Below are 25810 nucleotides of genomic sequence, written 5' to 3'. Positions count from 1 at the left end.
CTGTATTTAAAATAAATTATTTTACACCATGCATGAAATAAAGTACCAGATAATTATTATAAAAACACAGATAGGAGTTATTTTTAAACACAAATTCTGTTTAATAAATCGGATAGAAATATAAAAAGTAGGTGAGTTGACCGTGACGTCACGATGTAATGTTTCATATAATTTCCATATTAGCAAATCGTTTTGACAGCTCTAAAAAACTACTTTTGACCAACATGCTCAGTCAAAAGCAGTTTTGCCTGTTTTTGTCGGTTAAAAGTTCTTTTGACCAGTTCACACTTTTGACTGCGACACATACATGGTTATCCATTTGTGTCATTCAAACGCTTTTTTAACGCGCGTTGAAAAAGCTGTCGTGTGAATGGGGCCTTAGACTCCGTCTTTAGGTATATTATATCTATGCCGGCTCCACACTCGCGTTCGCGGCTTCGCGCCGCGATTCGCGCACGTGTGTGGAGGGGGCTATAGAATATTATGATTGTCAAAGTAGCGAATTTAAAATAAAAATTATATTTTCAATGGAACCTTTATTACTTACACTTGGCTTAATTGTGCTCAAACAGATGTTTCGTGGTGTGTTAATTACAATATAGTATGTAATTATTAATATGCACAAATTTTATAAGTGGTGTTCGGTCCCTCTGTGCAAAAACTCAACAAAAACAACACCTTCCAAATTGTTTGTGTATGTTCCACTGAATAAAAAAATAAGAGAAAAGTGGTTAACACTCGCAAAGCGAGACACAGCATGTATACCGACTTCCTGCATGTGGTTTTGTGAAGATCACTTTGATGTAAGTATTGAATGAGATGCCGTTTAAAGTACGGTTTCTACCGAACGAACGGCGTCGAAGCATTTGTACGGCTGCAAGCCGGTCGGCTCCAAGCCGGTCGGCTCCTCGCGGACGCGGACGGCTCCAGACGGACTGAATCGTTTCTGCCATACCACTAAAAATGGTACTAGTTCAGCGGTGTTACTCACAAATTCCAGCCAATCGTGCAGTCTAACGCAACTAGTTGCGACCAATACCGCGCGTAATGCGAACTCATCAACCAATCGCGCGCGTGATGCGAACTCATCGCATTGTACCAGTGTCACACCGCTGTACTGGCCCCTGTCATGCCCCATTATTATTGCCCGTAACTGCCCGTAAAGCCAGTCCCTAGATATCTATGTCATAATGCCATACATAATGTATAGGCACATTGAAAATACGCTCCGACGCTGCGGCCAGCCAGTTGGTGGGAATCATACAAAAATCTTCAAATACATATTTGGCAGTAGTCACATATTTGTGCCATTCTCAATCAAAAGGGTACTTATTGTCAGGGCTGCCTTAAACTATGCTGGGACCCTTGAGCATATAAGAATTTGGGGCCTTTTTGCAAAGTAAAGAAAGCTTATTAAAGTAACATTTTTTTACTATGACCTTCTATATATTATGGGTAATCAAATATACTGTCACTGTCTGTCTTTCGGAGCCCCCTGAGGATGGAGGCTCTGGGCCTGTGCGCTTATGCTAAAGACGGTACTGCTTGTGGTCAGTTCGTCGTTGCGCTTACCAAAGCTGATATGTGCTGGATTTTTGATTGACAAATAGTAACAAAATAGGGAAATTCGCCGGTAACTGGCCACTTTTAGTAACTGGGCGCCCTAAACTAAAAATTAATTCTATTCACCTATAAATAGAATTCATTTTAGTATAAGGAGGCCAGTTATTGAAACCTTATACTAAAATTAATTCTGTTTATAGGTGAATAGAATTCATTTTTAGTTTAGGGCGGCCGGTTACTAAAAGTGGCCAGTTACTTTTGATTAAAATCGCGCACATATCAGATTTGGTAAGCGCAAGGATGATTTGTTCATTTCAGATTCCAAATGATATGGAAAACTACATGCAGTATCATGTGATGGGGTCGGTGTCAAGAGTGCACATGAAAACAGGATGTATTCCCACTAAATTTGCATGTCAACCAGACAGAGAGCAATATATCACAGGGCATAGGGACCTATATGAAAGTCCAGGTACATTTTCTAAGTTTATTTTATATTTTTAGGTAATCAAACAGCCACTACAAGTAATACTTATTTACTAAACTAATTACTATAATAAACTGAAATAAATGTCATATACTAAGAAAAAGGGACCAAGGCCTCCAGTGCCCCAGACTAGAATCGAACCAGCCTTCAGTAAGAAGTGCATATACTACGAAAAATTCGACCTATGTCGCTGTGACCCAGTGGCCGAATGGCACAGGCACCTGCCGTGATAGCAGAGGACACTGGTACGATTCCAGCCTGGGGCACTGGAGGCCTTGGTCAATTTTTCTTAGTATATGACATTTATTTCAGTTCATAATTTATATAGTAGTGTTTCTACTTGAAATAAAAGCAAATAAAAATATAGTCTGAAAATAATTTAATTTGTTCTAATAGTAATTAATTACTATAATGTCTAAAGTGTCATTCTATGGGACTTGCTAACTATGTAAACAAAAGTCAATAGTAAATTCATCATTCTTTGACAATTTCAATATGGCGGTTTGTTTAGAAAAAAAAAAATAAAAAAAAAATGTTTATTGCCAAAAACACGAAACAGTATAAGTACATTATTGCTTACAACAAACAATTATTAATACTAACAATTTTTACAAGTACAAACCAGCCTTTCTTTTTAGTACATAGGCAATGGGCACCAGTCTCAGGTTTTGCTAGATTGGTGGTATTATCCAGCCCTGGTTTTCAGTCTGATCCCTCTGGTCGGAAGGCGTTTGGTGCGACTGTGTGTGCGTGTGTGTATGTGTGTGTGCGTGTGTGCGTGCTTGTATGTGTGTGTGTGTGTACCTAAAAGGTGTGACTGTTACAGGAGTGCTTGTGTGTATGCTATACATATACATAGATATCCAGTATTTTATTTTTATATGAATATATATTATTATTTATTATTTTTAACCATATTTTATACACTAAAAAAAATTTTAGATAGTTAGCAAGTTCCATAGAATGACACATTCCAATATGTGTGGCCCAGACCGCTTACCACTTATCCACTTATTCCTATGAATAATGTTATTCGGAGCCAAACTAATCACCGTCAGCCTAGGACTCCCAGTGTCAACAACAACATAGAATGGTTGGTTAAATATACATTTATTATGTAGGTAGGATACTTGAAATACAGTGTAAGAAACTAGAAGAAGTATATACAAGATATGTATATAAAGATAAAGATAAGGATAGCCTTTATTGCTAGATATTATGTGTAGTTACATGTTTTATTTTATTTCCTCTATTTTTTTAATTATTTCTAGCTTGTCCACTGACATAGGCCTCCTCTAAAACCTTCCAGCGCTCTCTCTTCCGCGCTTCCCGACTCCAAGCTGGTCCAGCAACCTTCTTTATATCATCTTCCCACCTTAGTATCTGTCTGCCTCTCTTTCTTTTAGCATCTCTGGGGTACCAATGGGTTAGTTTCTGTGACCATTTGTTTGGGCCTCTGATCATATGACCCGTCCATCTCCACTTAAGTTTTTTGATAGTTCTTGTTATGGGGATCACCTTTGTTTTTTGTCTAATGTCCGTTAGTCTTTCTCTGTCCTTTAATTTTATGTCTAATAGGCTCCTCTGCATGGAGTTTTGGCATACTTCTAATTTTCTCATGTTTCTGCTTGTAAGGGCCCAGGTTTGGTTTGGATATAATATATATTAATTTCTTATTTATCAGGGTTGTTGTTGGTATTTTTTAACACGCTTACGTTGCGTTAGACTGCACGATTTCGTGAGTGATACCGCTGAACTAGTACCATTTTTAGTGCCCGTAAGGCCAGTCCTTAGATATATACGTCAATGGAAACTTATTATTCATCGAACTTAAATGCTTTTTAACTTGGCAGTGCACATTAAGGAGGAAACAGACGATATGCAGCATTCTGACTGTCAGATGGAGACACTGTGTGCGGATCAAATTAAAGAGGAGACCTCATGCTCGGATGAGGAGTGCAGCATGAGTAATACAGTGATGCTGGCCAGCCTGTACACTAACCACAAGACCTTATGTTCGGACAGTGCAAGCTATGGTGTGAGTGAGGCAGAAAAGCTAGCTGATGAGCTAAAGGAGGAGGCCCTGTGTTCAGAAGGCATTGAGTGCGGCATGACTGGCATAAGCGAGTCGGCCATTCTGGCCTGTGTGGATACTGACCATGATGTAAAGGACGAGCTTGTGTCCGGATCAAAGCCTGTGAAAGAAGAGCCTTCATCGGATAGCGAAGAGTATGGAATGAATGAGGCAGCCATGCTGTCAGACCTGTATGCTGACCATGTCGTAAAGGATGAGTTAGTGCTGGGGCCGGAGCATCCACATAGGCCAGATGTATCTCTGGTAGTCATCGGTAAGTTATCCTGAGTTATATGTATTTGTGAGATATTCAATACTAAAATTTTTCAAGAACAGGTAACTAGGTATTTTTTTTATATGTCAATACCAGTTATGTAATGGAATTTAATCTGTTTGCTTAACCAAATTTTTTGGCATAAACCAATTATGTATATTAAAAAAATTAAAACATGAATATTTGTTCCTGAAAATCCTCTGTTATGTAACTATATATATATATGTCGAATACCGATGGTCCTAAAAGCGGTGGGCGCGTGGGGTAGTATCTCGATGTATTACTTCACAGCTAAACCAGTATGCTACCATGCTACCAGTGCATGAAATAAACCTTAGGACTCGTCAACCATACTAGTGCCTACTATACTTCAGTACTAAATGTTTAAAAGAACTAATTGCTATGTTTAACTCAAGGGAGCGATATGAAAGTAAAAAGAAACCGTTTAAATCTTTATTCAAGTCAAACTAGGCCGGCTCCAACCCTACGCCTCTAACATGAGAAGATTTAGCCCTATATGGGACCGGCAACAAACTCAGAGGGACAAATCTTTTCAAAACAAGTTAAAACAACACATAACACATCATTTCTTTATTTCACAAAAGTAAGCTTCTAATGAAACATAAGAAATCAAAATAACACTTGAAATAAAACACTTAGCTAAATGGTTAAAGAACGCGGGATTTTATAAGCTATCAGAATAATCCTTTAGGTATAAGCCTTCAGGAACGTAGCGAGTTAGGCACGAGGTTGGCTAACGAGTACGTCCGATCTCTAGCGCGGTCCGATCAAGAAGAACTACCAGCGGCGGAGCCTCTCCGCTCCCGCCTCAGTCAAGTTGGCAAACCTGCTCGACCAGTCTACCAACATACCGACAAAAACGCCAACTCGTGCCTACGCTCACTCGAGAGAAACCTCTCGACGTTCCAAAGCCTTCTACCTGTCATTTTAGTTCAACAACACGCCAATAGGTGGCGTTACTCTCTACGCAACTTTATTACAACAATGCGCCAATAGACGGCGTTACTCTCTACGCCACTTTATTTATTTCGTTACAACCAAATAATACGTAGCTCAACATTGCTAATCGATTTTATACAGGCGTCTAAAATAATGAACTATAACGCTGCAATACGTCTTTCTGGTGTCAGGGTCCGACACGGCCGTCCTGCGCTACACACGTCCTCGTGTGTGGGTGTATGCATTTGATTCTGTAACAAAATACTCAGCACAGTATCTCATCGCTCGGTCATTCCTGACCCACAATTTGGGTCTCTCTCAAATTACTATTAAAATCAAACTGTTATCAATCCAACCAGAAAAAATGATTGTTCAAAATTACTTTAACAATCCTCAATTCTCTAGTCAAAAATAGTCCATCGAGCAACGACTTAATAAAAATAATCAGTAATCATCGCCGCTATCTAGCGGATACACTCCATTAATCATCGCCTCCATCTGGCGGATACTCTCAAATTTATGTGAAAACAGAACAATCTCAAACATCAAAAACACAAATCACAGTAGCTCTAATTCATTGCTCGACAGTATCACTACTATTGTCATCAATATCAATTTACGGGGAAATTATCTGGCATTAAAAAAAAATCTGGTCATATGTGATCTAAATTTTTGTAAGACATCTTAAAACAAATAATATTCTGATTTGATAATGCCAATTTTACTCATATGAACACAGTACATAAACAAAACAACACCAGTCCTTCGGTGCATTGCCAGTCCTTCAGTAGATACCAGACCCTCGTCAGAAGTAACCATCTCAGCCGCGTAAGTGCTACTCCTCGCAAAGAGCATTCAGCACATAAAAACCAGACCACGTGCACCTCTTACATGCTCCGGCACTTCTGATGCGGTCACTAAACAATACCCAGTCCATCTACAGCAAAACATTAGTGCCCAGTCCATCGGGCGTGCCTTCAGTCCATCGAAAGCAAAACAGTAGTGCCCAGTCCATCGGGCTTGCCTTCAGTCCATCGAAAGCAAAACAGTAGTGCCCAGTCCATCGGGCTTGCCTTCAGTCCATCGAAAGCAAAACAGTAGTGCCCTGTCCATCGGGCGTACTTTCAGTCCTTCGAAAGTACAAGCTTTCAGTCCATCGAAAGCAAAAACAATGTTAAGAGTGAATTCCAAAAAGAAAATAAAAACAGGTCTTTAAATCATGTTACTCAGAACCATTGGTACTATCAGCGTCAACTGACCGACTGAAACTGAACATTACTGATCAAAATCACTAAAGGTCGCTTTCTACTTTAGCTTTAACAACAGAAACTCAGCTTTCTTTCACTTTAGCTTTAACAACAGAAACTCAGCTTTCTACTTTAGCTTTAACAACAGAAACTCGCTCAAAACTTCTATGCAGAAGTAAATCCTCTCAAAATAATCCCAACAAAATGGGAACTGCTCACCAGATTAATAAAGCATGATGCACGCGACCAAGTCAAAGGTGGTGGTGGTGAAGTCCGACCCAAGCACGAAGGCTGATGCTTTCCAACTTGCAGTTGCCGTTGCTGCGGCAGATGGCGAGATGCACGATGTGGTTCATCATAGCTGGCTATTACTGAAATCATCATTTGCACGGTATCAGGTTTATCATGTATGCAGGTTAAACTTCAGGGTTTGTGAATGTGCCCTAGTAGCGGACCCAAAGACATATTGCCATAGGATACGGGACTTTAAAAATCTCAGATTAAAATTTAAACTTCAATGAGTACGTTTTATTTCCTTCTATGAACAAACAAACACGTGTCCCAAAAATAAGTAACACGGTAAAATGGGCCAATACGAAAAGTGACAGCTAATTAGTTACGTTAGACTGTTATGCTTCGCCATTACACTCATAATAAAATTCACTAATAAACAATTAGAACTAAACCTGTCCTTTTATTTCCAAATCTCTAGAACAGACGATACTGCACAGCTGCTTCTGTGTTACAGGTGTGATGGCGTCTGTAAGTTGTCCCTGCTCAGGTTGCAGCACACTGTAACATTAATTTTCATATGCGTAGCTCATGCTTTCATAGTATGCACGATTTGTGATCTATCACGGCATTACGGGCAATAATTTGTAGCAATTTTACTAATTACTAAACAGGATTACAGGAAGAATTACAGGATCAATTTCTGCATTGTATTTTCAAAAAAAATATTTTTGAGGGTAGAAGCACAAGTGAGCGATGAAATAATATCACGTCGTGATAGCCGATATTTGGTTGTAATTAACAACATGGATTTCACTTCAAAATAATTCAAGATCACTTAGATTAAAATTGATTATAAAAATTAATTGCATCTTCATAAAAAAACAATTATTGAGGGTAGATTCACAAGTGAGCGATAAAATAATATCACGTCACGATAGCCGATAGTTCGTTATAATTAACAATACGGATTTCACATCAAAATAACTTAAGATCACTTAGATTTAAATGGATTATAAAAATTAATTGTATTTTTATGAAAAATCAATTATTGAGGGTAAATTCACAAATGAGCGATGAAATAATATCATGTCGTGATAGCTAATACTTGGTTTTAATTAGCAGTATGGATTTCAAATCAAAATAACTCAAGATCGCTTCGATTTAAATGGATTACAAAAATGAATTAAAAAGAAACGTAACGATCCCAGAGATGACGTCACGTCACAACCGTTATGCTAGACTGCCTCAATCATAATTCACAATTTCACAATAATTCTCACCAAATAACAATGAATTGCACTCACCTTTCAATAAAGGTTGGACACGTGAGCTTACCATTACCACATGTCCAGAATATAGAATGTAGGTCACCAAAACACACCAGAAATACACCACGCTCTCATGTGGCTGTGTAAGCAATACATGAAACTCTGCATCGATCCCACTTGCTGATGTCGAATACCGATGGTCCTAAAAGCGGTGGGCGCGTGGGGTAGTATCTCGATGTATTACTTCACAGCTAAACCAGTATGCTACCATGCTACCAGTGCATGAAATAAACCTTAGGACTCGTCAACCATACTAGTGCCTACTATACTTCAGTACTAAATGTTTAAAAGAACTAATTGCTATGTTTAACTCAAGGGAGCGATATGAAAGTAAAAAGAAACCGTTTAAATCTTTATTCAAGTCAAACTAGGCCGGCTCCAACCCTACGCCTCTAACATGAGAAGATTTAGCCCTATATGGGACCGGCAACAAACTCAGAGGGACAAATCTTTTCAAAACAAGTTAAAACAACACATAACACATCATTTCTTTATTTCACAAAAGTAAGCTTCTAATGAAACATAAGAAATCAAAATAACACTTGAAATAAAACACTTAGCTAAATGGTTAAAGAACGCGGGATTTTATAAGCTATCAGAATAATCCTTTAGGTATAAGCCTTCAGGAACGTAGCGAGTTAGGCACGAGGTTGGCTAACGAGTACGTCCGATCTCTAGCGCGGTCCGATCAAGAAGAACTACCAGCGGCGGAGCCTCTCCGCTCCCGCCTCAGTCAAGTTGGCAAACCTGCTCGACCAGTCTACCAACATACCGACAAAAACGCCAACTCGTGCCTACGCTCACTCGAGAGAAACCTCTCGACGTTCCAAAGCCTTCTACCTGTCATTTTAGTTCAACAACACGCCAATAGGTGGCGTTACTCTCTACGCAACTTTATTACAACAATGCGCCAATAGACGGCGTTACTCTCTACGCCACTTTATTTATTTCGTTACAACCAAATAATACGTAGCTCAACATTGCTAATCGATTTTATACAGGCGTCTAAAATAATGAACTATAACGCTGCAATACGTCTTTCTGGTGTCAGGGTCCGACATATATATATCTGTTTATCTATTTTTGTCTAGTACAGTCGCCATCAGATATATCGGAGCGGCCAAGGCGCTCACAATGATCTGAACACGCCTCTATTGTCAAGGTGTTAGAGTGCGTGTGTGGTTCTGCTGTGTGGCGCTGTCGTCGTGTACGGTCCCAATAACTATATTTAAACTAACACCAACAATATTTAAACTAATAAACACAAAAGTTATGGCCAGAAAACCAGTTTTTTGGCCTAAAATTGTTCAACTTTGATGCCAAATATCTCGAAGAAAATTAACTTTGAAGTAAATATGGGATACTATATTGCTTAAAGCCGTTGCTGATAAAATTATAAGCTAAAATAACATAAGAAAACCAAGGGATTCAGATCGAAGGTCATTGGCGCCAGGGAGCCCCTTAACATAACGGTTTACTAGAGTGTAACAATATGTTTTCAGCATTTGAAGAAAAGCCATTAAAGGACTCACGGGAGCGGCTGGAACGCCTCCAACACCACGAGGCGCTCGCGGGCAACGACACTGCGCAAGACACAACACATAGTGAGTGACACGGGACCTGATACTGAGAATATATACGCTAGAGACTGTAAAAGAGCGTTTTCCAATAAAATGTACATAGATTTCCTTTCCAGATCGTCACATTTTTGTATGAAAAGCTTTTTATTTGTATGAACGTGACGCATTGGAATTTTTTTTTTCATACATAATTTTGGGACACATTTTTTCATATACAGGGTGGAAAGGCACGACGATCCTTCCCGGAAGTATTAGGTCGTTTAAGTGATACAGAGACTATTGGTAATGGTAAGAATCGTTAATTGAGTAAAAAATAAAAATTGCAAAAATACTACTTTTTAACTGTGGTGATAACCCTATAGCATGTGCACATGACGGCTAGATTAAGGATCTCCGTCGGGAAAGCTCGGGACTTTACACTTTTTTCCGATCGTTGACAGTATCGCAATGATGTATGAATGACGCATAAATGTCAAATAAATCAAATGCATGCAAAAATATTACAAACAATTTTATTACTTTCTTAGATAATTACTTTTTTCCAATATTTAATACTATCTTCTTTTCACATACGGTGTTCAAATGTACCTCCGTGTATTACAACGCCGCCGCAGCCCGTACCCGAGTATGTCGATGCACATGCGATATAGTGTATGCTCTTCGTCATTTATCCTCCGCAGAAAGCACCAATTAGCCTTTGTCTCATTTCGTCCGCAGTTTCACATTCCGTTTGGTTTGGTACACCATATCTTTTATACAGCCCCACAAATTTAAATAGCCACGAGCATCTAACATTTTTATTTGAAGAATATGACATTCAATAAGTATAGTTCAATGAAAATTTAATTTCAAACATCAGACGTCTTGTCTATTTCCTACCACGCAAGAAGGTTTGTTAGTTTGGTATTGAAGAAGTATTTATTCTTGATTTATTCTTAGTATTTCATTTTTGCAAGTTCATTTGGTGCAACTAACACAACCTACATGTAATTTTTTATTATTTTAAATAGTTTCCAATTATTCGAAAATAATTTTGTGAAACGTGTTAAGAAACTAAAACCTTTTTATCAGTCAAGGAAACCAGAGATATTTATAAGACGATTGCGTACTTTTGAGTGGTTGTCAATGTCACCATTTGAACTGTCGTTGTAAATAATGTTGTGGTTAGTATTATTAATATTAAGGAATAACATAACTATTTCATTCAAGTATTGAACAAGTGGAACCACTAAGAAAGCGAAAATCCTGCAATGATTCTTACCGTGCTGTAAGCAGACCTAAAAATGGTTAGATGGCAACAAATTAGCATAATTTCCTGTCGAATACTGATTGTTTACAAGTAAGTTCATTGACCCTGTCACCTGTTAGGGTTAGAACAAAGTAGTTTTTTGCGTGGATGTTTAAAAGGTCATAATTTAGAAACGGTTGCCCATATTAACATAGTTTCTATGGAGAAAATATAGAGCTTAGGCTAAACTATCTCCCATTTCCGGAAAGGATCGTCGTGCCTTTCCACCCTGTATATGGTTCATCTTTATGGCCTAGACGTGCTGTCTCATAATCTGACAATTATCTGGAGGGAATCGCTTAATCTGACAATAAAAAAATTTTTTTTTTTAATCATTGGATTTAATTAATTGAAAAGCTCAGGAAATAGCATGTTGCAAAAAGGTGTATGTTTTTTTATGTAGAATACTTGTATTTATAAGAACATAATTATTAAAAATTAAGTTATTTCAGTATTTTTTTCAATTATCATCTTCATCGGTAGAATTATCTTCCTCCTCTGGCTCGATTTCATCCTAGTTATCGTCCCATAGAAAATTCGAAATTCGCGCCTTTTTCTATTGACAAGTTTAACTGACTCGATTTTTCACTTCCTTATAACTGCACACATATACGTTTATGGAATAGGGAGTCAAATATCAGAATGTAAATTGTATAACAAATCCATTCATACCCAAATTTCAATTGCTTCTCGTAAAAAAAAAAAATCGTACTTGGAACCTAAAATACTCTAGTGCAGAGACGTATCATTTTCTGCACCCCTTTTAGAACAACAATGAACTTTCAGAGCATGAGAAATGAAAAATATTTATTCTTTTCAAGTGGAGTAACAGGCTGTCAGGTGATAAAATATAATATAAAAATAGTACGCAAATCGCCGGATGAGTACGCGAGTACGCAAGACCATAAAATAGTACGCAATGCGTACTATTGCGTACCCATCTGGCAACTCTGGTCCAGGGTGGGGACGGAGTGAGAGAGTAATAGATAGAGAAAGGGTGAGAGAGGAATAGAAACGCGGAGAGGGGAATATAGGCGTCACGTAGCTGCACGCATTCAACTTTATCGATGAATTTTTGTTACTTCGGCTTGTGGAAATCGTCAGATTATATATTTTTCGGATTCCTTCAACTATTCCCTTCAAAATAAAAAAAAATTGCCAACACATAGGGGCTATCCATAAATTACGTCATCGATTTTTGACGATTATTGACTCCCCCCCCCCCCCCTCCGAAAATCATCCAAAATCATGCTTCGAATGACCCGTTTCCTCCTACGTCATCTATGTCCAGACCCCCCCCCCCCTAATTTGAAATGACGTACTTTATGAATAGCCCCATATCAGTGAAAGAACATGGGTCAAAATCATATGGCGTTCTAAAAAAATTCAAAATCATTTATCCATATTTAAATATTAAGTATTGGTAACTGCATTATTATGCACATTGTTATGCACATACATAACGGTTTACAAGAGTGTAACAATTTGATTTCAGCATTTGAAGAAAATCCGTCCCCAGAGCGCGTCCTTAGTCGAGACTCTCCGCTCGCGCTCCGAGACTGCTGCGTGCGGCTCGAACGCCTCCAACACCACGAGGCTCTCGCCAGCAACGACACTGCCCAAGTCACAACACATACTGACACGGAATCTGATTCTGAAAATAACGCTAGAGACCGTAAAAGAGAATTAGTGTGTAATATATGTGGTGAAGGGTTTGCTCTAAAGGCGGATATAATGAGGCATGTAATGATCCATATACATGTACCTGCTAACGCCGGATCGATTGAGACAAATAATTCACAATACAAAGTAAACATAAATATCTTGAATGAAAGCTCAGATATAGACGAATATGTGTGTGACACTTGCAGAAAAACTTTTCACCGCAAATATGACATGATTCGTCATATACAAAACACGCACACGCAAACAAGTTCTAAAATAATAAAAACAAAGCCAACGGTCTACGAATGTAATAAAGAAGATAAGAAAACGTACCCCTGCGACACATGTGGAATATATTTTACACAAAAAGTGTATTTGATTACACATAAACGAATTCACACTGCCGAAAGGCGTTATTCGTGTAACTTATGTGAAAAACGGTTTAAAACTTCTGGTTGTTTGAAAATTCATGAACGTGTTCATACTGGTGTAAAGCCATATTCGGGCGAACCGTGTAACGAGCAGTCTCAGGATGTGCGACTATTAAAAAAACATAAAAAAGTTCATACAGGTAAAAAACCATATATGTGCGAAATATGTAAAAAACAGTTTTCGAACATACAGGTTTTAAAAATACACAAAGTTACCCACACGGGTATTACGTGTGAAATTTGTAAGGAACATTTTAGGCAATGGGAAAAATTTCTAATTCATAAGCGAACTCACACAGGCGGGACGATATATACGTGCGCGCTGTGTAATATGAAGTTTGCAAGTGTCTCGAAATTCAATGCGCACAAACGAACACATACAAACGAGAGGCCATACGCATGTGGAATATGTGGAAAGCGGTATACACGAGCTTCTCATTTAACGAGACATAATCGGTATCACACTGGTGAAAAACCGTTCTCCTGCAAGATGTGTGATAAGAAATATTCGAAACAAGATTCTTTGAGCAAACACATACTAAGCCATACTGGAGCGAAGCGTTATTCCTGTGATATCTGCAAAAAACGGTTCTCGCAAAAGAGCAGTTTGAACAGACACATACTAAGCCATACTGGAGCGAAGCCTTATTCTTGCGAAATCTGCAAAACACGGTTCGCGCAAAAGAGCAGTTTGAACAGACACATACTAAGCCATACTGGAGCGAAGCCTTATTCTTGCGAAATCTGCAAAAAACGGTTCGCGCTAAAGGGCAATTTAAACACACACATACGAAGCCATACTGGAGCGAAGCCTTATTCTTGCGAAATCTGCAAAAAACGTTTCTCGACAAATTGCAGTTTGAACAGACACATACTAAGCCATACTGGAGCGAAGCCTTATTCTTGCGAAATCTGCAAAAAACGGTTCGTGCACAAGGGCAGTTTGAACACACACATACGAAGCCATACTGGAGCGAAGCCGTACTCTTGCGAAATCTGCAAAAAACGGTTCGCGCAAAAGGGCAATTTGAACACACACATACGAAGCCATACTGGAGCGAAGCCGTACTCTTGCGGTATCTGCAAAAAACGGTTCACGCAAAGGGGCAATTTGAACACACACATACTAAGCCATACTGAAGCGAAGCCTTATTCTTGCGAAATCTGCAAAACACGGTTCGTCCAAAAGAGCAGTTTGAACACACACATACGAAGCCATACTGGAGCGAAGCTTTATTCCTGCGATATCTGCAAAAAACGGTTCGCGCGAAAGTTCAATTTGAACACACACATACGAAGCCATACTGGAGCGAAGCCTTATTCTTGCGAAATCTGCAAAAAACGGTTCGCGCATAAGGGCAGTTTGAACACACACATACTAAGCCATACTGGAGCGAAGCCTTACTATTGCGAAATCTGCAAAAAACGGTTCGCGCATAAGGGCAATTTGAACAGACACATACGAAGCCATACTGGAGCGAAGCCTTAGTCTTGCGAAATCTGCAAAAAAAGGTTCGCGCAAAAGAGCAATTTGAACACACACATATGGAGCCATACTGGAGCGAAGAATTTAAAAAACCGTAATATGCGATGTACGTTAAATGAACTTTTAGCACTCGACACGTTTAGAGTACATTTAAAATAAATAAATAGATAAAATAAAATATAAAGCCTTTATTAATAGGGAGTATTACACTAGTGACTTAAGTATATCATAGAGTACCTTATACATACTGTTTTTTGACAAGTTTTCACAGAGAATCAAATATGACATTGATACATCAAGGCGGTTTGTTTACAAAGGGCCTACCGGGAAACGCGAAATCAAAACTCAGCTACCTGCCTCTTTATCACTCGAATATGCAAGATTGATAGAGAGGTTAGACAACAAAATTTCGTCACTTCGTTTGCGGTAGACCCTTAGATTGTGACTTATTGTGGGAGTGACGCCACCTACGCAGAGTTTCGCGTAATATTCCCTATTCTCTACAAGATTAAAGTATGTTGTATGGAATATTATTAAGTATGTTTAAATAGGTTTGTTCGTAAAGACCTCTGGGTTCGTAAAGACCACAAGAAGGTCCTCGGGCCTTCTCCAGTTTTCGCCAAATTTTTCTATCCTTGGCCTTCTGTGGCCAGTCCTTGCCAGCTGTAGCCACTATTTCATCGGTCCACCTTTCTTTCGGTAATAAATACTATGTTTTTATTAACAAGGGCAGAGGTTGTTCCCGGATAATGTAGGTTTAAACCATGTCTGGTATTGTATCTTGAGGTTGAAGCAAAGCTACAGAATGAGCTTATGTAATTTTTAACAAATAGACTTGCTTCATAAATGTAGAGTGAATAAATTGTTAATATGTTTTTTTTTTAATTTGTCGACACGAATCAGTTTGTTGAGCTCCGTAGAGTGCGCGCACGCATTTTAATTGGAGAAGAAATACTTTTGAAACGTTTGTACTATTGCCCCATAATATTAGGCCATACCTAAGATTTGACATCACGTAACCATGAAAAGCCAGAAGGGCGGCTTTTTGGGATGTGATGAATTTGAGTCGCTTAAGTGCAAAAACAAATGAGCTCATCTTATCAATAAGATTTTCAATGTGCTGTTTCCAATCATTATGATCCACAGTAACTCCTAAGAAACGAATAGAAGGGACTTGTTCTATTTGTTGATTACAGTTTTCATTGCACAGTAGTCTAACACATTGAGGTTTACCTTGGGGCGCATAAAACTGTATAAATTTTGTTTTATTAACATTAATTTTAAGGTTATTATTTTCCAACCATGTAATTATATTGTGAGAAGACAGTAAAAAAACAGTTTTTATATAGCTGTCCTTGTTTGTTCATGTCATAGGTATGTGACGTATTTAAATGTAAATAGCTAATCCTAAGTAATCCATTTCGTTGTTGACTTTTGTATTAAGATAGGTACGAACGGCAACACTCTAAGTGTCCATCGGTGGACCTTATGCGTTTTGTAATAAGGTTTAGGTACGCTTATTATACTCACCACTCCGAAAGTTACGAGAATCTGTATCACGTGAGGCAGCCCTAGTAGCATACCACGGCTACGTTATGTCTATACTCCGCTATGGTCTTATCATATGGGGAAACTCCCCAGATATACAAAAACCTTTTGTTAAACAAAAAAAATGTATTAGAGCAATTTTTTCACTTAAGCCACAAGACACATGTAAACCCATATTTAAACTAAGTACACAAACTTTTGTCGTTGCCTTCGTTATATATATACGAAACAGCTGTATTTTGTGCATAGCAATCAAAATTATTTTAATAAAAACTGTGAATTTGTAACCTACAACGACCGGATATCCAGACAAAAAGACCAATTATGTGTACCTAAAGCTCGCTTGAAACAAACGACAAATAGTCCATACTTTATGTGTGTTAAATAAAATATATTTTAATAAGTTTCCAAGAAATATAAAAAATCTACCTCTCAATCAGTTCAAATCGAGTTTGTATGCCTGGATATGTGACATAAATGTGTATTCTAGTAATGAGTTTTTTAATGTAAAATGTATATAATAATGGTATGCATGTTGTAGGATAAGACTTGTACATAAAATATAGACTAAGTCTCTGTATCTTGTTGGATCATTAATTTACTAACAATCCACCAAAATACAGATTATTTTTTGCATGCTTGTCTAAGTAGAATATGGAGAACTTGTAAAAACTATGTTTATACCAACCCTATGTAACCCGTATTCCGCAAATAAAAATTATCATTTGTTTTTATAAGCCCAGTTTCAAAAACGTTCATTAGATTAATCGCCGCCTTAAGATGAAAGTGGACGACCCGCCCATAAACCGCCTTTTCATACAAACGTAGGTAGTCCCCATTTTCCTTCCTGGATATTAACTTTACTTACGTTACGTTACATACTACGGTGACGCAACAACCAAAAGTGAGTCCTGGCCTCCGACTCCAGATCACGCCAAGCGTGCCTCTCTCGGTCTTGCGACAGCTCTCGCCAGTCGCCATGCCAGAGGGTGAGCAGGTCTTGAGCTATACTACGTTGTTTCAGCTGATACCTAGGACGGGACGTCCAATCGGGTGTCTCCCATTTGGTTGTCCCAAGTACGCTCTCTTCCTCTCACTTCTATGGCAACAAACGATATATTTGGCTACTTTAGCCTTCACTATCTATTTGATGCTGACTGTACATTTGCTTCATGAATTTGTAGGCTCCATTAGATATATATCGGAGCAAGGTCACTCAAAGATATCTGAACATGCACTTTAACTTCTTTATAATTGACATTGTTCAGATATTTGTTAATACCTCGGCCGCTCCGATATATCTGATAGTGACTGTTCAGCAAGAAGAAAAAAATCCTACCTGGTCGAGTCGTATCGTATTACCCGAAAAACAGTCCCCGAATTGCCTATCTCCAAAGTCATTGAAGTATAATTATTAGCTTACTGATGGGCTTCATAACTTGCTATCAGTTTTGTATTTTCGTTTTACGCCATTGTATATACCTATCGCCATCGCCATTTCATCTTATCATCTTTTGGCCCTGTTTGTATTGGCAGCCATTCCCTGGACGAATGGCAATGTTTGCCGAAGCCGTGAAAGTCAATCTGAATTTTGTAGGTACTTAACTCAATCAGAAATTTAAAACAACAAAATACGTAAGTATGTCTGTATTAAGGCCCCAGTACACAATGGGCCAGCGCCGGCCACTCCAAGAGACGCAGCCATGCGGTAGAATGAGATAGCAATATCACTTGCTCCATAACTTGCTCTAACGCATAAATGCGTCCCTTGGAGTGGCCGGCGCTGGCCCATTGTGTACAGTGGCCTTTACCACGTCACATAATTTTGTCTGTAGCACCAACGAAGTCAACCGAGAGCATAGAAGTAGGATCTACTTGCTACCTTCTATGAGTCCAGACGAGACCATTTTTCGCCAATCTGATGAAATTGTCCGATCGAATCAGGCCGTGCGGACGCAAACGCCAATTTGATTCCCCGATCAAATCAGCAGGTTCGGACTCAAAAAGCCAATTTTCGAAGTTAGTATCCAAAGAGAATATATATAATCACTACGTTTTATTAGTATGTATGGAACGCAAATTGGTGATTAAATTTGTGTACGTGTGGGCGCTAGATGAGATTGGCGCCAATTATTTTCCTGATCAAATTGGTCGATTTGCCCATCTCCTCTGTACTCCACTTTACCTTTTGACTTTTTTTACTTTAGTCTGTTATGGCCTAATCCGAGGCAGTTTGGCCTATGGTCTTATCCTGTCTAGAAGGAAGAAAAAAAACAATCGTTGTCAAGAATGTCAACTTGACTTATATCCATACAATGATGCATACCGACTTCCACAATATGGTTTTGTGAAATTCACTTTGATGTAAGTATTGTTTAATGAATGAGATGCCGTATTAAGTACGATTCCCACCGAACGGGCGCAGTCGAAGCGCATTTCACATTTGTACGGCCATAGCCGGTCCGCTACTCGCGGTCGCGTCCAGACGGACTCCATCGCTTAATTAATTAATTATTATACCGAACATTCTCCTCACGTGTGAAAGTCAACACCGACATTGGCAAATCCACCCTGTGCAAAATTGCAGGGAGTAAGCCAGAAAAAAAACTACACATTCTTATTATTTTCAGTTGCCAAATGATATGGAAAATGACATGCGGTATCATGTGAAGGGGTTGGGCTCGGTTGGGTATCACAAGTGAACATGAAACCAGGATGTGTTCCCATGAAATTTGCATGTCAACCAGACAGAGAGCAAGTTATTACAGGATGTCAATCCTCTTTGCAGTATGGGGACCAATTTAAAAGTCCAGGTACATCTTACACCTTTAAACAAGCAATTCTTATGTATATTTCGGGAATTTCCAAAACGGCTCTAACAATTTCGATGCAATTTGCTAACTGCCTTATCTCTGTGAAAATGCGCATTTTTGAGATTTATGATTTTTATGATTGGACACTTAATACGACACAACCACTTCTTTAAAACTATACTGGAGGCGGGGATTGTACAATGTCTTATCTCTGTGAAAACGCGCATTTTTGAGATTTATGTTTTTTATGAGGGTTCCGTCTATTTGGCATAACTTCCGTGACCCGAAACGCATCTGGCATAACCTATTTGGCAGAAATATTTTTCGACGAATGTTAAATTTGCAGAAAGCTTCAGTTTGTATAATATGCAATAGCCCGAATGTTTCCAAGTCCGAATCTTAAATAGACTACTACTATCATGGCCGAATTTTGATACGAATAATTTTATTTTGCATTTGTTTAAATGTCCGAAATGTGATTTTCATAATCTGTTTAGCATAATACGATTTAGGCGAATATTTACATCGAAGAAAACGTATTTAGATTCTTTCTATTTGGTATAACTTGTATGACCTAAAACCCATCTGTCATAAGCTACATTTGGCAGAATGTTTTTCGACGAATATTAAAATTAAAGAAAGCGTCAGATTGTATAAAATCCAAGTCTAATTTATATTTAACAATGCATAAAACACCTAAATATGTAGCTGACTGACTCATTAACGCAGAGCCGTAACTAAAAGCTCTGCCTACGGTTATAATTCATAAAAAAATATATTATATTTTTGTATTGTATTGTAACTTTGGGTGGGAACATATTATTGGCATTTTGGATGTATACATATTTTTAGCTCACAAAACAAACGAAAACAAACTGTTGCCAGAAAAGTGGGTTAGGTTAGGTTAAAACTGCGTCCCCCAAGAAAACGAACTGTTGTCTGAAAAGTGGGTTAGGTTAGGTTACAACTGCGACCCCACGAAAACAAACTGTTGCCTGAAAAGTGGGTTAGGTTAGGTTAGAACTGCGACTCCACGAAAACAAACTGTTGCCAGAAAAGTGGGTTAGGTTAGGTTAAAACTGCGTCCCCCAAGAAATCGAACTGTTGTCTGAAAAGTGGGTTAGGTTAGGTTAGAACTGCGACCCCCAAGAAAACGAACTGTTGCCAGAAAAGTGGGTTAGGTTAGGTTAGAACTGCGACCCCACGAAAACAAACTGTTGCCTGAAAAGTGGGTTAGGTTAGGTTAGAACTGGAACCCCACGAAAACGAACTGTTGCCTGAAAAGTGGGTTAGGTTAGGTTAGAACTGCGACCCCACGAAAAAAAACTGTTGCCAGAAAAGTGGGTTAGGTTAGGTTAGAACTGCGACCCCACGAAAACAAACTGTTGCCTGAAAAGTGGGTTAGGTTAGGTTAGAACTGCGACCCCACGAAAACAAACTGTTGCCTGAAAAGTGGGTTAGGTTAGGTTAGAACTGCGACCCCACGAAAACAAACTGTTGCCAGAAAAGTGGGTTAGGTTAGGTTAGAACTGCGACCCCATGAAAACAAACTGTTGCCAGAAATGAAATTATGAGAAAATAATAGATGCGAATTGGGAAAAATTTGGCGAATTTATTTCCGCCAAAAAATATTCGGCCTACAACATATATGATTCTTGCAAGTATGCAAAACATTTCTATGCCATAAGATTTTATGCTTGTAGTACTTTATGCTTAATGGCGAATGATGCAAAAACAAATTATTACAAATAAAATTATGCGAAATGAAACAGATACGGGTCTCGAATTCTCGATTCGGACATTAAATTTATGCCAAAAGATACTTCGATCAATAAAAATTATGCGTAGAGTATGTATGCGCAACAATCCAGTACCAAGTGAGTTTATGCTAACAGTATATTATGCTTAAAGGTATTATGCACAATAGAATTATTACAAAAAAAATTATGCCAAAGATAGGGGAACCTTTTTATGATTGGACACTTAATAGGACACAACCACTTCTTTAAAACTATACTGGAGGGGGGGATAGGATGCAAAAGGGGTAGAGGAAAACCCAGAGGCAGCTTTTTAGAACAAGTGAAAGAAACAGTAGGGGTGGTGTCCTATCAAAAAGTCAAAGAGCTTGTGCAAGATAGGAAATGCTGGAAGATACTCCACCGACAAGAGAATAACTCTTAGCAAAGCTCGGTCTCCCAGATATTTCATAATATATTTATTTCTTGTTTCATCAAGGTTGTTGTTGGAATTACTGTGAGCAGTAGACCTTGTGAGTGTAACTTAAAACGGAATAAATGTATGGCTCCGCTATTTTGAAATAATTCTAAAAACTGAATCGACAAATAAATTCTATTTAATCATCATTTTAATTATTGTTATTGTAGTTAGTTGTAGTTTTTAATTTTAATTTATATTTTTTTGCATATATTACTTACTTGTTTACTTATTTAATAAATTGATTTAATCATCGAACTGCACTGGAGGAGGCCTTTACCCACTAAGGATTCATTAGTAAAACACATATTATAAGTCATAGTTTTATTTTCATGTTTTATGTAAACATTTTACAATGAATAAAGGGGTTTTTTAATTTATTTATTTATTTTATAATCATAGAACCTAGAAAATTTCACAAGAATCGGTTGAGAAATGCGACCTGGGGGCCGATTTTTGAATTTCAGGTGCTCGATTTCGTCACTCTAAAATCGGTGGAAAACATCGTAATGCTGATTTTTTAAATACGAGCGATAGAAATTGGGAATCGAGTAGTATTGACCACTCGTTTTCAATTATATTAGTAGAATTTAAATGCCGGGTACTGCAGATATTATTGAACGAAATACTCGAAACTCGAACGAAATCGAGCGGTCGAAATTCAAAAATCGGCCCCCTGTAGAGGACAACATCTGGACATACGAAACCATTTTTGTCCAAGCTGAAATGGAGACCTTAGCTAACGCAATTAGTTTCACTTTTAACAAACTATGAAATAAAAATCTTGCTATTCAATTTTAACCTTTTTTCCGAAATTTTACGTCTAACTTAAATGCTTTTTAACTTGGCAGTGCACATTAAGGAGCAGACAGAAGATATGCAGCATTCTGACTGTCAGATGGAGACACAGTGTGTGGATCAAATTAAAGAGGAGTCCTCATGCTCGCATGAGGAGTGCAGCATGAGTAAGGCAGTGATGCTGGCCAGCCTGTACACCAACCACAAGCCTTTATGTTTGGACAGCACAGGCTATGGTGTAAGCGAGGCAGAAAAGCTAGCTGATGAGCTAAAGGAGGAGGCCCTGTCAGACGGCATGGAGTGCGGCATGACTGGCATGAGCGAGTCGACCATGCTGGCCGGTGCGGATACTGACCATGATGTAAAGGATGGGCTTGTGCTGGGATCAGAGCGTGTGAAGGAAGAGCCTTCATTGTCAGAGAGCGTAGAGTATGGAATGAGTGAGGCGGCCATGCTGGCAGACCTATATGCTGACCACGTCGTAAAGGATGAGTTAGTGCTGGGGCCGGAGCATCCACATCGGCCAGATGTATCTCTGGTAGTCCTCGGTAAGTTATCCTGAGTTGTATGTATTTGTGAGATAGTCAATACTATCATTTTTCAAGAACCGGTAAATAGGATATTTTTTTATAACAAATGTTAATACCGGTTATGTAATGGAATTTTATCTGTCGTAAGTCATAGGTCACACTAACTTAAGCTAAAAATTACGTGTGCTTAACCAAATTTTTTGACTTAAACCAATTATGTATATTAAAAAAATTTAAACATGAATATTTGTTCCTGAAAATCCTCTGTTATGTAACTATATATAGTATATATCTGTTTATCTATTTTTGTCTAGTACAGCCGTCATCAGATACATCAAGGCGCTCACAAATATCTGAACACGCCTCTATTGTCAAGGCGTTAGAGTGCGTGTTCAGATATTGTGAACACCTTGGCCGCTCCGATATATCTGATAGCGACTGTACACAGGCCTAACAGGGACTAGGTTGATTTGTGTAAGATAATCTTATAACATCATGGTTTTATTCTGAGCAGACTGGGCGCTAGCTGACGAGGACGGTTGCCTGCAGGAGTCTCAGGAGCATACCTCACAGCCGGCACTGAAGGACTGCTGCGTAAGGCTCGAGCGCCTCCACCACGAAGCCCCTGCTGAGCACATCATACAAGACACCACTCACACTGACAGTAAACCTTATACTGAAGATAAAATTTACACTAAAATTGACTGTGAGAGAGTGACTGAACCGGTGTGTGATCTTTGTGGCAAGAAGTTTTCTCTAAAGTCTGATTTATTGAAGCATGTCATGACACACATTCACACGTCTCGTGTGGAGCAAGAAGGCAGCCGGCCTGTTGTCGCTGACTATTTTAAGTTCTTGATAAAATTTAAAAATGGCTGCAAGCAGGCCTCATATAGTGATGATTTTTTATTTTTTGAGAACGCCATATGACTCTGACCCATGTTCTTTCACTGATATGTGTTACAATTGTTAAATATCTATCGGTGTCGCAAACGCCATATACACGAGTATTGGCCTAAGGTGTGGCGCCATCTATTCGAGCATAACTTTTTCTTGATTTACAAGGCACGTTTTTTCCTTAGACTTTACTTATACGGAGTTAATTAACCGATGACTTAACAATGTGGTTTCAGTATTTGAAGAAAAGCCGTTACAGGAGCGCGTCCTTAGTCGAGACTCTCCGCTCGCGCTCCGAGACTGCTGCGTGCGGCTTGAACACCTCCAACACCACGAGGCGCTCGCCGGCAACGACACAACACATACTGACACGGAATCTGATACTGAAAACATATATGCTAGAGACTGTATCATTAACAATCGTACAACAACTAGTGACACAGACAATGATAATGAAAATATATATGCTAGAGACTGTAAGAGAATGTTTATATGCGATCTTTGTGGCAAAAAGTTCGCTTTGAAGGCGGGTTTAATGAAACATGTTGTAATCCATATACATGTACCTGCTAACGCTGGATCGGTTGAACCAAATAATTCAAACTACAAAGTAAGCACTAATGTCTCGAAGGATAACTCAGATATAGATGAATATGTGTGTGACACTTGCAGAAAAACATTTCGCCGCAAATATGACTTGATTCGTCATATACAAAACACGCACACGCAAACAAGTTCTAAAATAATAAAAACAACCCCAACGGTCTATGAATGTAATAAAGTAGATAAGATAACATATCCCTGCGACACATGTGGAATACATTTTACACAAAAAGTGTATTTGATTACACATAAACGAATTCACACAGACAAAAGGCCTTATTCATGTAACATATGTGAAAAACGTTTTAAAACTTCTGGTTGTTTGAAAATTCATGAACGTGTTCATACTGGTCTAAAGCCATATTCTGGCGAACCGTGTAACAAGCAGTTTCAGGATGTGCGACTATTAAACAAACATAAAAAAGTTCATACAGGTGAAAAACCATATATGTGCGAAATATGTAAAAAACAGTTTTCGAACATACTGTCTTTAAATATACACAAAGTTACCCACACGGGTATTACGTGTGAAATTTGTAAGGAACATTTTAGGCAATGGGAACAATTTCGAATTCATACGCGAACTCACACAGGCGGGACGATATATACGTGCGCGCTATGTAATATGAAGTTTGCAAGTGTCTGGAAATTCAATGCGCACAAACGAACACATACAAACGAGAGGCCATACGCATGTGGAATATGTGAAAAGCGGTATACACGAGCTTCTCATTTAACGAGACATAATCGGTATCACACTAGTGAAAAACCGTTCTCCTGCAAGATGTGTGATAAGAAATATTCGGAACGAGATTCTTTGTGCAAACACATACTAAGCCATACTGGAGTTAAGCCTTATTCTTGCGAAATCTGCAAAAAACGGTTCTCGCAAAAGAGCAGTTTGAACAGACACATACTAAGCCATACTGGAGCGAAGCCTTATTCTTGCGAAATCTGCAAAACACGGTTCGCGCAAAAGAGCAGTTTGAACAGACACATACTAAGCCATACTGGAACGAAGTCTTATTCTTGCGAAATCTGCAAAAAACGGTTTGCGCATAAGTGCAATTTGAACACACACATACGAAGCCATACTGGAGCGAAGCCTTATTCTTGCGAAATCTGCAAAAGACGGTTCGCGCATAAGTGCAATTTGAACACACACATACGAAGCCATACTGGAGCGAAGCCTTATTCTTGCGAAATCTGCAAAAAACGGTTCGCGCATAAGGGCAGTTTGAACACACACATACGAAGCCATACTGGAGCGAAGCCTTATTCTTGCTTAAGATCAGATATTTTATGAATTTAAAAAAACATAATTCGTAATTCGTAATTCGTTTATTGTCTGTAGAACATGGGTATATACAATGATGGAACATGATTTAATATGGAATCACCATGGTCTTGCCAAAAGGCGTACAAACAGTCACACTTATAACTACTTACTACTACTTAAAACATAAGTCATGCAAATGCAAATTACAATATTATTTACAAATTTATGATTTAACAGAAGCGGTCTCATATCTAATATTAATTACGGCAATAATGTTAAGATTTGTCACAGAGGTACTCTTGAATGGAGTAGTAGGCTTTTTTTGATAAAAAGTCATGCAAAATTTTCTTAAAATGTTGTAGATTATTACAGTTTAAGATGGGTTTTGGGAGGTTATTATATAATTTAGGTGCCATTCCGAATACACTTTTGGAAAGTAAGGCCGTTTTGAATGGTTTTGCGTATATTTCTCCTTGATGTCTAATGCTATTAAGTTTTGTAAATTGACCTA

General features: G+C 38.5%; 1 protein-coding gene across 1 annotated transcript; it reads left to right on the top strand.

The window, feature by feature from the left end:
- The first annotated feature begins 494 nt into the window (after nt 1-494).
- Nucleotides 495-25326, top strand: LOC134802611 (zinc finger protein 271-like). The gene is made up of 5 exons (XM_063775248.1): nt 495-803; nt 1882-2035; nt 22044-22538; nt 23035-23226; nt 23654-25326. Exons 1-5 carry the CDS (start codon nt 618-620, stop codon nt 25324-25326), a joined length of 2700 nt encoding a protein of 899 aa, XP_063631318.1. The 5' UTR covers nt 495-617.
- The last annotated feature ends 484 nt before the right edge of the window (nt 25327-25810 follow it).

The sequence above is a fragment of the Cydia splendana genome, chromosome 25, assembly GCF_910591565.1.
Source record: "Cydia splendana chromosome 25, ilCydSple1.2, whole genome shotgun sequence".
Classification (NCBI taxonomy): Eukaryota; Metazoa; Arthropoda; class Insecta; order Lepidoptera; family Tortricidae; genus Cydia; species Cydia splendana.
This window is presented reverse-complemented; position numbering and strand designations above follow the sequence as displayed.